Raw genomic sequence first — 16,063 nt, forward strand, 5'->3', positions numbered from 1 at the left:
TGAATGTATTATTTGGAAGGCACAGAGAGAGACAGAGACGGACAATTCAGAGGGCTATTTCATCATCTGATTCATTCCCCAAATGCCCACAAAGAGCAGGTCAAATCCAGGAGCCTAGAACTCATGCGTTCCTAATATGGCTGAGAAGGACCCAAATATCTCCCAGAGCATGTGTTAGCAGGAAGCTGGAATCGGAAGCAGAGTCAGGACTGGAACCCAGGCACTACAATGGAGGATACCAGTGTCCCAAGTGCTGTCTTATCCACTGGCCCAGATGCCCATCTTTCTCATCCTCTTTTAAATAATTTTATTTTATTTATTTGAAAGGAAGAGTTACAAAGAGAGAGAGGGAGAGACAGAGAGAGGTCTTCCATCTACTGGTTCACTCCACAAATGGCTGCAATGGCCAGGACTGGGCCAGGACAAAGCCAGGAGTCAGAAGCTTCTTCCCAATCTCCCATGTGGATGCAGGGGCCCAAGCACCTGGGCCATCCTCTGCTGCTTTCCCAGGCACATTAATAGGGAGCTGGATCGGAAGTGGAGCAGCTGGGACATGAACAAGTGCCCGTATGGGATGCCAGCATCGCAGGTGGCTGCTTTATCTGCTACGCCACAGTGCTGGCCCTGTCCCTCCCTCCCTCTCCTGATGACTTCCCTGACTGCAGTCCCCTACCTGTGCCCCACTCACTGTCCAATTATCTATTTTAAAAAAATTATTTATTTGAAAGAGTTACAAGAGAGGCAGAGACAAAAAGGTCTTCCACCTGCTGGTTCACTCCCCAAGTGGCCCAAGTGGCTGGAGCTGGGCTGATCCGAAGCTGGGAGCCAAGAGTTTCTTCAGGGTCTCCCACATGGGTGCAGGAGCCCAAGGACTTGGGCCATCCTCTACTGCTTTCCCAGGCCATAGCAGAGAGCTGGATTGGAAGTGGAACAGCTGGGACTTGAACGGGCGCCATAGCAACTCTGGCCTCAGATTTCTGGTTGGCTCTCTATTTGGGCAGGGCTTCCCTGCTCCTCCCACAAGGGCAGTGGAGGAAATGGGATGCTCCAGCAATGGAAGTCACTCCTCCTCTGGGCTGTGGCCTCTCCTGAGCACCTCTGCTTTCCCAGTGTGGCCTGCCGTGGGAGTGAGGCCCAGGGAAGTACGATTTCCGGTGTACGAAGAGAACTATAGTTGTGGGGTGGGGAAAAGGCAAAACCCGGGCTGCCAGGGCGAGCCATGGAGATGGAAGGGGTTTTTCAGTCCTTGGACCCAGCGTCGAATCTTCGACCTGCCCTACTGGTCAGCCTGCGTTTCCCGGTTTGTCAGCCTGGACTTTGTTGCTTCCAGTTTCCAGAGAGTGCCTTCTCTTGGCCCCTAACCAGAAGAGGATGCCATGATGGCCAGTGATGGGTCTGGCGTGGGCAGAACCCTCTCTGCCCCTTGCTGAGGAAATGCTGGCAGGATCCCCGTCAACAGAGCCCCCCCCCCCCGAGGGGGGGGGCGGAGCTGAGGGACAGGGCCTGGGAAAGGCTGGCTGGGCAGTTGGGGATCCCCAAGAGCTTGGCAGCTGGGACAGTGCTGCCTGACGATGGCTCTCCACTCAGCAGTGTGGACCTCATCTGCCACCCAGGGCAGCCCATCCCGAGGTGCCTTGGTGCACCCCTCCTACAAAGAAGGCATTCAGTGACGACTTGTGGATGAACACATTCCCTGCGAGTAGAGTACCGTCGCTCTTTACAGAGAGAACTCAGATCTGGCCTGTTCCAAACGCTGACGCTGCCCCTCCTCTCGGGCAATCCTAGGCACCTGGAGGAGCAAGTCTGGTGCCTGAAGTGCCCAGAGGTCCCAGCAGAGGGAGGGTGCGGCGGGATGGGGTGGGCAGAGTAAGGGCTGAGAGGCTGCGTCTCCAGAACCGTGGAGTAGGTGGTGCTGAGGCCACTGGGGAGGGGCACCCCATGATCCTGGCTTGGGCGGTTTCCAGGGGCCCCTTGTAAGCAGTGGGCGGGCAGGCACCGAGGTACTAATCAGCAGACAGGGATGCTCTCGGGAGGAGAGAATGAGGCCTCAGGCTCCCAGCTGGGAGGGTGGAGAAGCCACAGCAGCCTCTAGGAGGGAGGGGCCCGACCCCACTGACCACCCTCAGCCATCACCTTGTCTCCCCAGGCCCCTGCCTTTGTGCAGGCTATGCCATCTACCTCGACTCCAGCTTCTGGGCACCCTTGAGAGTAACTGAGGTTCCCTCCTCCGGGCACCCTTCCTGGGCCATCCTCAGGCAGTATCCTCTCCCCTGTGTGTCAATCCAGGCCAGGTCCACTCCTGCCCACCTTCACGCCCCCAGGATGTGATGGGGAGAGAAAAGTTGAGGGAGATCTTTGAGACCATACAGTAGGTTGAATAATGGCACCCAAAGATATGCATGTCCTAATTCCTGGACTTTGTGATCCTGTTACATTACTTGGCAAATGGACTTTGCAGATGTAAATAGATTCGGATTATTTTGTATTATCTGGGTGGGCCCAGTACTCCCAGTGTCCTTAAAGGGAAAGAGGATGGAGGCAGGCATTTGGCCTAGCCACTTAGTTGCTGCTTAGCATGCGTGCCACGTGGGAGTGCCTGGTTTGAGACTCAGCTTAGCTCCCAATTCCAGCTTCCTGCTGATGCACACTGGGAGGCATTCGGCGATGACTCAACTACTTGGGTCTCTGCCACCCACATGGAAGATGTAGATAGAGTTCCTGGCTTCTGGTTTGACCTGGCTCAACCCCCGCTGTCACAGGCATTTGGGGGACTGAACCAATAGAAGGGAGATGATTCTATCTCTGCCTTCTAAACAAAATAAAGAGGTTGGCAGGAGGGTCTGAGAGAGATTTGAAGATGCTATGCTGCTGGTCTTTTTTTAAAGATTTATTTATTTATTTGAAAGAGAGGAGAGGCAGAGACAGAGGGAGGTTTTCTATCTACTGGTTCACTCCCCAATTGGCCACAACGTCCAGAGCTGCGCCGATCTGAAGCCAGGAGCCAGGAATTTCTTCCAGGCCTCCTGCATGGGTGCAGGGGCCCAAGGACTTGGGCTATCTTCTGCTGCTTTCCCAGGCCATAACAGAGAACTGGATCGGAAGTGGAGCAGCGAGGATCCAAACCGGTGCCCATGTGGGATGCCGGCGCTCAGGCAGTTTTACCCACCACGCCACAGCACCGGCCCCACTGATGGTCTTGAAGAAGCCATGAGCCAAGAAATGCACCTCTAAAAGCTGGAAAACCTAAGTGAATAGATTGTCTTTTAGAGGTGATAATACATGTGTTCTTCTAAGGATTGGATTTGGGAGTCATTTGTTACAGTAACCAAAGAAAAATACAGATGGCCAATCCTCCTACCTAGCCAGGTTTCCTCCCTGTGAGGCTGGGTTGTGGCTGCTCAGTGACCCAGTCCACTGATCCCTACCCCGTGGGTGACCTCGGCACCCAGTGTGGGCCAGGAGCTGGGCTGGAAGGCACACCCTGGGACTCCCTCAGGCTCCTCTCTGGAAGCAGCAGCTCACGCCAAAACTAGCTCTACAGAGATGTGTGGTCCCAGGTCGGGAGCGTGGGGAGTCCACAAGCACTCCCACACTGCCGCCCAGGGAGTGTTGGCGCTCACTGTGTGTCAGGTGCTGAGAACAGGTGAGTGAACACCTCAAACCAGAGCCTCCGGCCACACACAAGTCTATGCTAGGTGCTCACCCCAACTCATAGCACCCCATCCCCGGAAGAGGTGAGACAGAACAGGGACTGCAGGGCCTGGGAGAAGATGTATAATGTGTGTCAGTCTTCACAGAGGGTAGCTGCCTTATACCCCTCTGTGACTGACCCAAGAAGGCTTCTGGGAAGAGGAGGACAGGAGCCTATGTGCCACCTTTCCCGGAGGCCACTGACCACCAAGAAAGCTGAGGATGCAGCTGGGGACACAGGGGAGGCTGGGCAGGGCTAATGGAGCCACAGAGAAAATGCAGTGATTGATCCTGAGAAATTAAATGAAGGTGTTGGGGCTTCTGGTGTCGGGAGAGGGTCAGGATCTCTCAGGCTAGCCAGGGAGATCCAGGATGCCCCCTCCTTTTGGCCTCTCTGAGCCTTGATGACCACAGCTGCCCCACAGTATGCTGTGAGGATCCCAGAAGGGCCCACAGGGGAAGGTGAGACCCCAGACGTAAGACTGGGGTAGAAGCCAGGCCCTCCTCAGCCCTAGCCCGGCCACCCCCGCCCCTCTGAGCCCAAGCTGCAGCCAGGATCAACATGTAGACCACAGGGTCCCACTTAGGCCCAACTTGGAGGCAGCAGATAGGTTGGGGGCAGAGACTGTCTCTTGCAATGGGCCAATAGGGGAGGGGTCAAGATCAGGGAATAATAGTTCAAGACAGGGTCCAGCCACATGCAGGGAGCCCAACGCATGCAGCCCTTGGGCTGGCCAAGGATACTCCCCAGGGCTCCACGGTGATGACCCGGACATCTGCTGCATCACCCTTGCAAACATAGGGGCGGGTGCCACCCTCTGATCCCTGGCCTTCCACAAAGGCGCTGGGATGTGCCTGACTGGACCCCACAGAGATCTGGCTCGGCGGCATGCCCCAGTAAGTTCCTTACCGGGACCGCCATCAGGGTTCCCTCAGCTGATGGCCACGGGAGTCGGTCAGAGGGTCCTCCGGTTGGACCCCTGTATGGAGATCGTGGCAGTCACTCCTTGAGAGGGTTCTTGTCCGTGGTGACGACGCCAGGGATGCTGTGCTCCGCCAGGCCCCGGTCTGGGAAATGGGTGACTGCCAGGCACCTGCTAAGGTCCCCAAGAAGGCACGTAGGTCTCTGGGCCCGGAGGCAAGGCCTGCAGCACCAATACATTTACTGCGCCGCCCCCACGAGGTCAGATGACCTGTCCATCGTTCCCTCTGTATCTGCGGGGTCCTCCAGGCCCTCCCCAGCCTCCTGGGCGGCCTCCACATCCCCCAGGGTGGAGTCCAGGGCTGCGCCTGTGGAGCCGGACGTCCAGCCGGGGGTCCAGGGCGCCTCCGGCGTGGCCCGCGGTGGGAACCAGAAGGCAGGCGCCGGGGCGAGCTCCACAAGCTGGGGCCGCGTGGGGCCCGAGGAGGCAGCGTGCGGGATGAGGAAGAAGATGTAGACGCCGGAGACCACCAGGCCGGCAGCCACCAGCACGGCCAGCGCCACGGCCGCGTTGAGGGCCCAGGCCGGGCTGCTCAGCGACAGGCGGCGCGACAGCGGGCGGCCGAGGCGCAGCGGCGGCGGCGGCGGCACACGCGCGGCGCGGGCCTTGCGCGACCCCGGCGGCGGCGGCGGGGGCCGCAGGTAGAGCAGGCCGCGGCGGCGGTCGAAGCGCACCGAGCCCTGGCGCGGCAGCGGTGCGCGCGCGTCGCGGGGCAACAGGCCCGGCTGCGTGGGCAGGGCGGGCAGCCCGCGGCGTGGGGCCAGCCGGGTGGGAGCGCGGCACACGGGGCAGGCCACCGCGTCGCCCCCGCCCGCCGTGGCCAGCGACAGGCGAGCCAGGCACTCGAGGCAAAAGACGTGGCCGCAGTCCAGGCGCTTGGGCAGCTTGAACACGCCGTCGAAGGGCGACACACAGATGAGGCACTCCACGGGTGACGCTGGGGGCAGGATGGGGCCGGAGCCGGGGCCGCTGTCCCCTTCCTCCTCGTCCTCGTCCTGGCCTCCGCTCACAGAGCCTGGAGAGATGGGGTCGGATCCCTGCGGGGTCTGGGGGCGGTGGAGCCAAGGCAGCCGAGGACAAGGCATTCAGACTAGGCCTTTGGGGAGCGGTCCGGTGGGGGCTGAGGCGGCAGAAGCCTGGAGCGCGGTCTGGGAGGCCAGCGAGGACTCCAGGGAGGAGCTGATTCCCCCAGAACAGAGCACGGTCGTCCAAACAGGGCAGCTACATCCACAGCAGAGAGGACACGGTGAGGACAGAGCAGAGGAGCCGCTGACCCCGACGGGAGTGTCCCCACCCAGGGAAGAACCGAGCCACTCCACAAGCCCCTGTGAGCAGCCCGGGGAAGCCCCTCCTGAGACTCCAGCTGTCTCTAGAGCGGCCCGAGCCACAGGACAGGTACCCAGCAGCAGAGGCCACAGACCCACAAGGGCCAGGAGCTCCCCCACAGCACAGACCCAAGGCAGCACGCAGGGACCCTTCCTACCTGCAACACTGCCTTCCCTCTGGCTGGTGGCCTGTCCCCGCCAGTTCTGACCTCTCTGGCCTGACTGGCTTGGGTATGTTTAGTGTCCCTCCCTAGGGGAGGGTACCTAAGATGTGGCCACTCCCTCCAGGACCCAGGCAGCCAAGGAACCTGTCCAACAGCCTGCCTCGCAGCCTGGGCCAGTCCTGCCAGAATGAACACCAAAGCCTGACCCGCACCGGATGGTGGAGGTGGAGATGACACACTGGGCATGGGCTCAACCCACCGAAAACCTCCTGGTGAACCCTCCAACTTGTGAGTGGCTTGGAAGGCCTGGGTCAGCGCTATGTCATAGTAGGCTAAGCCTCCACCTGTGGCGCTGGCATCCCATACAGGTGCCAGTTTGTACCCTGGCTCCTTCGCTTCTGACCCAGCTCTCTGCTACAGCCTGGCAAAGCAGCAGCAGATGGCACAGGTGCTTGGGCCCCTGCACCAGCGTGGGAGAACAGGGAAGCTCCTGGCTTCAGCTAGGTCCAGATCCAGGCGTGGCAGCCACTTAGGAAGTGAACCAGATCAAAGACCTGTCTCTCCCTCTATGTAACTCTACCTCTCAGGTAAATAAATCTTAAAAAAAAAAAAAAAAAAAAGTGGGGAGGGGGGTAGGGGGGCCCTGGGCCATAGCCACCAACCATGGTCAGAATGAAGCCACATGAAGGTGGATCTCACGAATCCCAGGGTGTGGCCAGCAGATAGTGAAGAATGTGGCCTAGAACACAGGCCCTCACTCTCTGAACTGGAGAATGTTTCCAGGTAACAGGGTCCAGGATGGTCAGCTCCCAACAAAGCCCCTTCCCAGCCCAGTGCTATCTGACGTGCCAATTCCTCAGATGTAACTGCTGGAACCCTCCAGGCAGACTGAACTACAGCCTGATACCATGGTTCTGCCAAAGAGCCCCTACAGATGAAGCAGCAGCCCCCAGGCCGCCATGGCCACACTGCCCCTGCCCCAAGGATGGACAACGACACAGCACAGTGGAACTGCTCCAAAGGCAGAAAAGTTTATTGGGCAGCAGCTGGGAACTCAGCGGTTGGACTTGGCCACACGCTCCAGCTCGTCCTTCTTCTTGATGGCATAGGAGTTGGAAGAACCCTACAAAGAGACCAGGTTAGCTGTACATGTTGGAGGACTACCCCAAACATAACCTGACCCTCCCAGCCCCAGTGGCCCCACACACCTTGGCAGCATTGATGAGCTCATCTGCCAGGCACTCAGCGATGGTCTTGATGTTCCGGAAGGCAGCCTCACGAGCGCCTGTGCACAGCAGCCAAATGGCCTAGGAATACAGGGGTCAGGCTAAGCCAGTGGCACCATGAGCCCAGTGCCTCAACAGATGATGGCTATCATCCCATCACCCACTGGCCCAGAAACACAGGAAGGTGGCATCCTGCCACATCTCAAATCAGTTATAGGGCAGCAAGACACAGCCCGAAGTTACACCCCCAATGGTAAAAGACCTGAAACCTACCTACCACGACAGAAAACGCAATGCATGCTCTCGACCTGGACCCCTGCCTGACAAGGAAGCTACAAGGGCATGCTGGGGACAGATGTCCAAATGGAACGGTAACTGACTCAGTTTATTACTACCTTTAAGTTTCTTGGGGGTAGGGTGGGCATGTGGTACAGTGGGCTGTGATGTTACTTCAGTGTAGGTTTGAGTTCTGGCTACTGTTTCTGATCCAGCTCCCTGTTAATGTGCCTGGGAGGGAAGCAGCAGATAATGGCTCAGGTACTTGAGTACTCTCCACCCACACAGAACTGGATGGAATTCCTGGTTCCTGGATTTGGACTGGGGCCCAGCCCAGCTGTTGTACTTCCTCTTTCCCTGTCACCCTGCCTTTCAAGTAACTGAATCTTTAAAAAAAAAAAAAAAAAAAAAGGGATGGGGTGGGATAGAATGATGGGAATGTATTTTGGGGAAAATGACCACAATGTCTGCAACCAAATCTCAAATGATCCAAAAATAAAAAGACTGTATGTGAGCACACCTGGCTGAAACCAGACCTCAGCCTAATGTAGCCCAAAGAGGCCGGAGCCTGGATCTGTTCTGCACCAGGTGGCAAGGCAGCTAAGCTCCCTGGAGAAGTGCGGCTCCGGGTTAAACACACCTGATTCACACGGCGCAGAGGGGACACATCGACAGCCTGTCGTCGCACTGTCCCAGCTCGCCCAATGCGTGTTGAGTCCTCTCGGGGGCCGCTATTGATGATGGCGTTCACCAGGACCTGCAGAGGGTTCTGGGAGAGAGGGGGTTCTGAGCCCACGCATCCCACACCTATCACAGGGAAATCGCACCCACAGGGGATGAGCCTGCACATGCACCATGGACTCTGGGTGTGTGAAGGGCACAGCGGACGCTCTGCCTCCGAGGCCTACCTCACCAGTAAGCAGGTGGATGATCTCAAAGGCATGTTTGACAATGCGCACGGTCATGAGCTTCTTGCCATTGTTGCGGCCGTGCATCATCATGGAGTTGGTGAGGCGCTCCACGATGGGGCACTGTGCTTTGCGGAAGCGCTTGGCAGCATACCGCCCCGCGCTGTGGGGCAGGTACTTGGCATACTTCTCCTTCACCGCAATGTAGTCCTGGAACAGCGAGACGCGGGACGAAGGGGCCCAGATCAGGTCCAGGCCCCCAGCCAGGGCCTGAGCATCCACTCAGGGCATGCAACCCCTGCCTGCCTCGCCGAGAACATGGATGAGACTCTTCCCACCGTGAGAATACAAAATCAAAATAAGTGATTCATATCAAGTCGTTAGAAAGAGCACTTCTGGGGCCAGTGCTGTGGCACAGGTTAATCCTCCACCTGCAGCACCAGCATCCTACATGGGCACCGGTTCAAGTCCCGGCTGCTCCTCTTCCGATCCAGCTCTCTGCTGTGGCCCGGGAGAGCAGTGGAAGATGGCCCGAGTGCTTGGGCCTCTGCACCCATGTGGAAAACTCAGAGGTTTTCCAAGAGGCTCCTGAGCAACCCAGCACTGGCTGTTGCGGCCATTTTGGGAGTGAACCAGGATGGAAGACCTTTCTCTGTCTCTCCCTCTCACTGTAACTGTCAAAAAAAAAAAAAAAAAAAAGAAGCACTTATGCTAGTGAGAAACCAAGAGTCATGAAGTCATGATCCCAGTTTTTAAAAATAAAGTTCCCTGGGCAGGTGTTCAGACTACTGGTCGAACTGCAAACTGGGATCCCAAAAACTCCTACTGGAGTGCCTCCCAGTTTTGAGTTCTGGCCTTTGTTCCACCTTCCTGCTAAGGCACACCCCGAGAAGCACTTAAGTGATTGGTTTCCTCCCATCCATGTGGAAAACCTGGATTGAGTTTTTGACTTCAGCTTGACTACTGTGTGTATTTGGGGGTTGGGGGTGAACTAGCAGACTAGAGTTCTTGTACAAGTAATTAAAAAATGCCCACATGTTGACCTTGCATATCTAAGGGGGACAGAGAGAGGTGGCATCTGTCATGTGTATACAGAAGACCCTACTCTCAACACCTCCATTTCAAAATGTACTCAGGGGGCCAGCACTGTGGCACAGCGGGTTAACGCCCTGGCCTGAAGCACCAGCATCCCATATGGGTGCTGGTTCAAGTCCCAGCTGCTCCACTTCCGATCCGGCTCTCTGCGATGGCCTTGGAAAGCAGAAGATGGCCCAAGTCCTTGGCCCCTGCATCCACATGGGAGACCCAGAAGAACCTCCTGGCTTTAGATTGGCACAGCTCTGGCAGTTGCAGCCAACTGGGGAGTGAACCATCGGATGAAGACCTCTCTCCCTCTCCTCTCTGTGTAACTCTTTCAAATAAATAAATGCTTAAAAAAAATGTACTCAAGGTCATTCTGTCATGTTCAAGTGCAAATACTCAGTGTATTTCTACAAGTGCAAGGCATGATGGAAATGGTCAACCTGGAGAAAAGCACCTGCACAAACAGGGAAGTAGAACGGTGTCCGGGGCAGGCAGGTGGCACAGCAGTTAAACTGCTGCTCAGGATGCCCACACTCTGCAGTGTCCAGTTTGAGTCTTGGCTCCTCTGCTTCTGATATAGCTTCCTGCTAATGCACATCCCGGGAGACAGCAAATGATAGCGCAAATATTTGGGTCCATGCCACCCACGTTCTTATTTTCCCCTCAAGTTTTATTTTTATTTATTTGAAAGAGTTACATATAGGGAAAGATAAGAGATCTACTGGTTCACTCCCCAATGGCTCCAACAGCTGGGGCTTTGTCAGCCCAAAGCCAGGAGCCCAGAGATTCTTCTAGGTCTCCAACATGGATACAAGGGCCCAACACTTGGGCCACCTTCTGCTGCTTTCCCAATTGCATTGGCAGGGAGCTGGATCAGAAGTGGAGCAGGTAAAACTTGACCTGGTGCCCATATGAGATGCCGGCATCACAGATGCAGGCTTAACCAGCTTTGGCACAACACCGGCCCCCACCTATGTTCTGATCCCATTTGTGCTAAGGTGCCTGGAAAGAAAGCAAGCAGACGATGACCCAAAGTACTTGGGCTCCTGCCATCCATGTGGTCCAGTCCCAGCAGTTGCAGGCATTTCGAGAATGAAAAACAGACATAAAATCTCTCTTTAAAGAAAACGATAATGTATTTCAAAAAGAAAGGAGTTCACACCAGGCTTCTTGTGCACCAATGTCCCAGAAAGGATACGGTTGAAGGCAGCAACCTGTTGTTAAAAACAAAATAAGCACTCCTGTGCCACACTGATTTTTACTCCCCCAGCCTGCAACAGAATAGGCACTCAAAAAGTCTTCTTTGTAAGAGGTTATAAAAGAAAGAGAAAAAAGGAAACACAGTAAGAAGTAACAGGACACCAGTGCTGTGGCATAGATGGTGAAGCCACCGCCAACATCCCACATGGGTGCTGGTTCATGTCCTGGCTGCTGTTTCTGCTAATGTCTGGGAGGATAGTGGAGGACGGCAGAATTCCTTGGGCTCCTGCCACCCCCGTAGGAGACCCTGAGAAAGCTCCTGACTTCAACCTGGCCCAGCCCCAGCCGTTGCAGCTGTTTCTGGCTGAACCAGCGGATGGAAGCTCTCTCTCCCTCTCCTCCTCTCTGTATCTCCATCTTTTAAATAAAACAAAACAAAACAAAACAAAAAAGTTAACAAAGACCCAAACACTATCTGGTGTTCTGGGGAATTCCTAAATACATGAAGGGAAAAGCAAAAATCTATGAGCTGTCCAGAGTGAAAACAGGGCCAAATTATTCGTTTTCATATAGTGCTTAGGTATGACATCTTTAGAAGCATCAAAGTTTTTCTAAATATGGTGGATCAGCAGCACAGCAATCAGGACTCAAACCAGCACTGATATGGGATGCCAGCATCACGGACAGCTTTATCTGCTACGCTACACCAGCCCCTAACAACATGCTTTTAATTCTTCAGAAAGGAAAAGAGTGAGTGCAACCCTCAGTATGCTTATCTTTATACCAATGTAATCAGAAAACTTTTTAAAATTTATTTGAAAGGCAGAGTGGAAACCAGTAGAAGATGACCCAAGTGCTTGGGCTCCTGGTTTCAGATCAATGCAGCTCTGGCCATTGCAGCCAACTGGATGGAAGACCTCTTTCTCTCTCTGCCTCTCCTTCTGTGTAACTCTGCCTTTCAAATAAATCAATAAATCTTAAAGAAAAAAAAGAAGGCAGAGTGACAAATTGAGCTACCTCCCATATGTTGATTCATTCTCCAAATGGCCACAACAGACAGGACTGGGCCAAGTCAAAACCAGGAGCCAGGCACTCCAACTGGATCTCCCACATGGGTGGCAGGAAATATTTGGGCCACTACCCACTGATTTCCCTGCTGCATTAGCAGGGAAATAGCTAAGAAACAAAGCAGCACGAATCTGAACCAGTATTCTGATATGGGATGACAACCAGCCACACAAACCGTAACTTTAATAATTCTTAACAGAGGAAGCACCCACCAAAACCACAGTTCTAGGGACCTGAGTGGGAAGACAGGGGAAAAATGCAAGCAGGGCAGGCAATGCTGCGTTGGAAACCCACACTCCATGTCCAGACGCCTGGGTCTGGCCCAGCTCTGCCCCTGACTCCAGCGTCCTGCTCGTGCAGACTCGGATACAGCAGGTGACAGCTCAAGCAGTTGGGTCCCCTGCGGGAGATGTCCCATGTGGGCCTTGGGGGAGTGAACCAGTGACTAGGGAAATTGTCTCTCAAGTAAAAAAAAAAAAAAAAAAAAAAAAAAAAATTATATAAAAAACACTATCTGGGGCCAGTGAGTGTTGCGGTGCAGCAAGTTGAACCATTGCTTATCAGTGCTGGTCTCAGTTCCACTTCTGATCCAGTTTCCTGCTGACACAACAGGGAAGGCAGTGGATGGCCCAAGTCCTCAGGCCCTGTCACACATGCAGGTGATCAGGATGGGGCTGGTGGCTTCTGGCTTTGGCCTGCCCCAACCCTGGCTGTTGTAGCCATTAGGGAGTGAACCCGTGCATGGAAGCCTCTCTCCTCTGTGCTCATCTGCCTTTCAAATAAGTCAGTCTTGACATTAAGAAAGCAGGAAGAGCCACTATTTCCGATTTCAAACCTTAATGTCAAAGTAAAGGAGCAGCCTCTTCAACAGGCAGTGCTGAAGAACCGGGTGTCACACACAGCAAAATGGGCTTACACTTCAGAGAAATTCACGTCGTCTGCTTTACCAGAAACACAGACGTGTGTGATGTGGCATTTCTTTGGAAAAGAAAACATCTCAAGACAAAAACTTGAGCAACCTTTGGGCAAGACCTGCAAAACAGAGGGTGAAGTGGTCCAGGGATTCCTCCTTTACCTGTCCTGATTCCGGCTCTTGAGCTGGGGGACAACCATGTTTCAGATGTCACACCTGCCCCAACTGTCAGGACCACCGTCCCCCACTCCCCTCACCTGCAGGGAAATGTCATTGATCTGCACGTCGTCAGTGCTCCACTTCCCAAACAGCTTGATGTCCGGGGTTTCTGCCACCGCAGGTGCTGCGGTCTCCCACTCGGTCATCCTGCGGACAAGAAGAAACTGACAACCAGGGCAAGCTGCAGCGCAGGCACACTGACCTCCGCCCCCATCCTGTGGCCTATCAGGGAGTCAGGAGGCGCCGAACGCGCTCAACATCCTCTCGAACCCCCAAAAAACCGCTCAGCTGTCCATCAAGCAAGGTCAGCGTCCACCCAGGACTCCCACGCCCAAGATCGCGCAGTCCCCTGGCCACCAGCTGCCGCTGCTAGGCACGACAGGCCACAGCAGCTCGGCAGGTGTCGCTGAATAAACACTCTGAACACTGCACCCGCCAGCACCACCAGCGCCGAAGTTCCCGTTCTTAGCTGGCACTGAGGCCTGCTCCCGCGGAGAAGACGCGTACGCAGCAAAGGGCATCACGGAGTAACTAAACTTATTTCCGTGTCTAACTGCAGACTCTGAAACAGCCGCCGAGCCGCACAGCGCCGGCACGAGGGCAGGGCTGACTCTGCCCGCGCCCGTTTCCCGTACAAAAAGGCGAGGCCAAACGAGGGAAGGAATCGGGCCGAGGGGCCCGCCCACGGCTCCCCGTAAGCCCCGGGACCTCCGTCCCTCGGAGCGCTGACCCCGGCAGCCTCCCTCGAGCGAACACACTCACCTGAGGGTGCGTCCCGGGCGCCTCACTCCCTCGCGGTGCACCACGCGCCGCCCTGGCACAGGCAGGAAGAGGCCGCGCGTAGCGGGCCGACGCTTTTAAGTGGATCGAAAGCTTCCGGGTCAGCAGCGGGGACGCGTGCGCAGAACAGGCACGTAAGTTCACGGACCAATCCAGAACAAGGATGTAAAGGCGTCCTTTAGGCCAGACGGAACACGTAGCTCCTCTGCGCGTGCGCACACGTAGAAACAACCCCACGGCGGGCCTGGCGGATGTCCCGTACTCGCCCGGTCTCGCGGGCCTTTGCACAGGCGCAGTCATCTCTCTCTGAGGCCAACACCGCCATGTCTACAAAGGGCAGAAGGCCGGCCCGTGCCCTCCTACACCCTACCAGTAGCAGTTTTCCTGTACGGTAGCCAGTCCGGCACCCGCTTGTTCCTCACTGCGGTCACGGCCGCCTCACAGCACGCGTGCGATTCGTGGACGGGTTGGCGGAGTAGGGTCCGCGGCTCACGTGCGCCTTCCGCTCGGGCCCAGTCCTAGGGCGCATGCGCAGGCCCAGGCGCTGCTCCCGCGCCTCACCGCCGCGTCCGGCCTGGGCTCTCGGGCTCTCGGCGCCGCGGGTCCGGAGCCTTAGGGACCGACCCCCTTCCGGCCTGACCTCTGCTCAGCCCACTCCGGACTCCCTCACCACCGCTGCGCGACGCCCCTTTCTAGAACCGTCGTGGTCGGGCCGGGGGGAGGGAGGGTCGCCGACCAGGGGCCCGGGGGTGCGGCGGTGGGGGACCCGAGTGGGAGCCTTCGGGGACGGCGGGTCGGCTTCCCGGTCTCTGTGGAGACCCTGCCTCCGGGGCGCCGCTGGAAGTCGGGCTGACCTCTCCGAGGCCTGGAAGCGCGCGCTGGAGGCCAGGATGATGGGAGCTAGAGTCCAGACGTGAACAGTGGACCTCCCCCCGCCACAGACACACACGCGTCCACCATGCCTCCCTAACGCGCCGTTGAGCCGGCCACTCCTGGGGGCTTCCTTCTCGGGTCCTCGGTCCCCCCATCCCACCCTGAGCGGAGGCAGGAAGCCTGTCCTGAACAGCAGACCGTGGGGCTGTGGCCGTGCTGGGGTCACGGGGTAGGTGGCTCTGCCCATGCTGTAGCTCCACCGGGTGACCCTACTAGCCGGCCGGTGTCCCTTCCCCCGCTGCGTGCGGGTGGCTCCGTATCCTAGGCGTGTGAGCTGAGCTGAGAAGGAGTCAGGCCTGCTGGGCTTCCCAGAGGGGGCAACGCTGCACCCGCAGACCTAGCCAGACTCCAGGGCTGCTCCAGCCACTTGAAACGTGGCCCATATGGTTCTCACGACCCCAGAGCTGGGTCTGGCCCCAGCTCCCCCGCCCAGGTGTGCACTTAGCAGGTGCCCAGCAGCTGTTGCTCCCCACTGGCCGACGCTAGGAATCCCCCCCCCCCCCCCAATTCCAAGGGCATTTCAGTTCACAGTCCTCTGACAGCTTTCCCACAGTGGGCTGTCACGAGAGAACACAGGCCGTGTGCAGGCATTTCTCTCACACTAGGGGTGGACCAGTGCAGGGTAGCTGGTGACTACATCTCCTGGATATGACTGAAAACCTACAACACAGTTTTGGAGAACAAGTGGTTTTGGTGCCTTGAAATAGAAATGAATGAAGAACTTTTAGGGGCAGGCAGTGGGGCATAGAGGTTAAGCCTCCGTTTGCAGCACTGGCATCCCATATGGGTGCCGGTTCAAGTCCCAGCTGTTCCACTTCCATCCAGCTCCCTGCTAATGTGCTTGGGAAAGCAGTAAAAGATGGCCCAAGTACTTGGGCCCCCCTGCACCCATATGGGAGACCTGGAGGAAACCCTGGCTCCTGGCTTCGGTCTGGCCCAGCCCTGCCTGTTGTGGCCATTTGGGGAGTGAGCCAGTGGATAGACGACCTGTCTCTATCTCTGCCTTTCAAATAAATATTTCTAAATACTTTTGGCTGTTGAGGGAATTAACTAATGACACCACAGCTGTGCGGCAGACAACAAGCTGAGACTTGCTCACTGCCCTGGGCTTCACCCGACCTAGGACTGAGCAGCATGTCTGAGACTGAGCACCCAGGGATGGAGGTGGCCTGGCTGAGGTGCTTGTTATTAGAGGGGCAGGTGTCTGGGCCCGCCCAGGCGTAAGCCCCTTCCAGGTTTTCAGTTTGCTCACTATCAGTAGGGACCATGTGTGTTCATCAGAGTGGCTCTGTGGA

At 56.5% G+C, this 16,063-nt stretch overlaps 2 protein-coding genes across 2 annotated transcripts; both read right to left on the reverse strand.

Moving 5' to 3' along the window:
• Nucleotides 1-4,852: 4,852 nt before the first annotated feature.
• Nucleotides 4,853-5,758, reverse strand: RNF225 (ring finger protein 225). Its single transcript, XM_062177547.1, has one exon. It carries the CDS (start codon nt 5,756-5,758, stop codon nt 4,853-4,855), a length of 906 nt encoding a protein of 301 aa, XP_062033531.1.
• A 1,409-nt stretch (nt 5,759-7,167) lies between these two features.
• RPS5 (ribosomal protein S5) lies at nt 7,168-13,921 on the reverse strand. Its single transcript, XM_062177511.1, has 6 exons — nt 13,818-13,921; nt 13,094-13,202; nt 8,573-8,782; nt 8,305-8,433; nt 7,371-7,469; nt 7,168-7,285 (listed from the first exon to the last, which is right to left on the reverse strand). The coding sequence occupies exons 2-6, from the start codon at nt 13,199-13,201 to the stop codon at nt 7,217-7,219; spliced, it is 615 nt and encodes a 204-aa protein (XP_062033495.1). The 5' UTR covers nt 13,202; nt 13,818-13,921; the 3' UTR covers nt 7,168-7,216.
• Nucleotides 13,922-16,063: the final 2,142 nt, after the last annotated feature.

Source organism: Lepus europaeus, chromosome 19 (genome assembly GCF_033115175.1).
Source record: "Lepus europaeus isolate LE1 chromosome 19, mLepTim1.pri, whole genome shotgun sequence".
Lineage (NCBI taxonomy): Eukaryota > Metazoa > Chordata > Mammalia > Lagomorpha > Leporidae > Lepus > Lepus europaeus.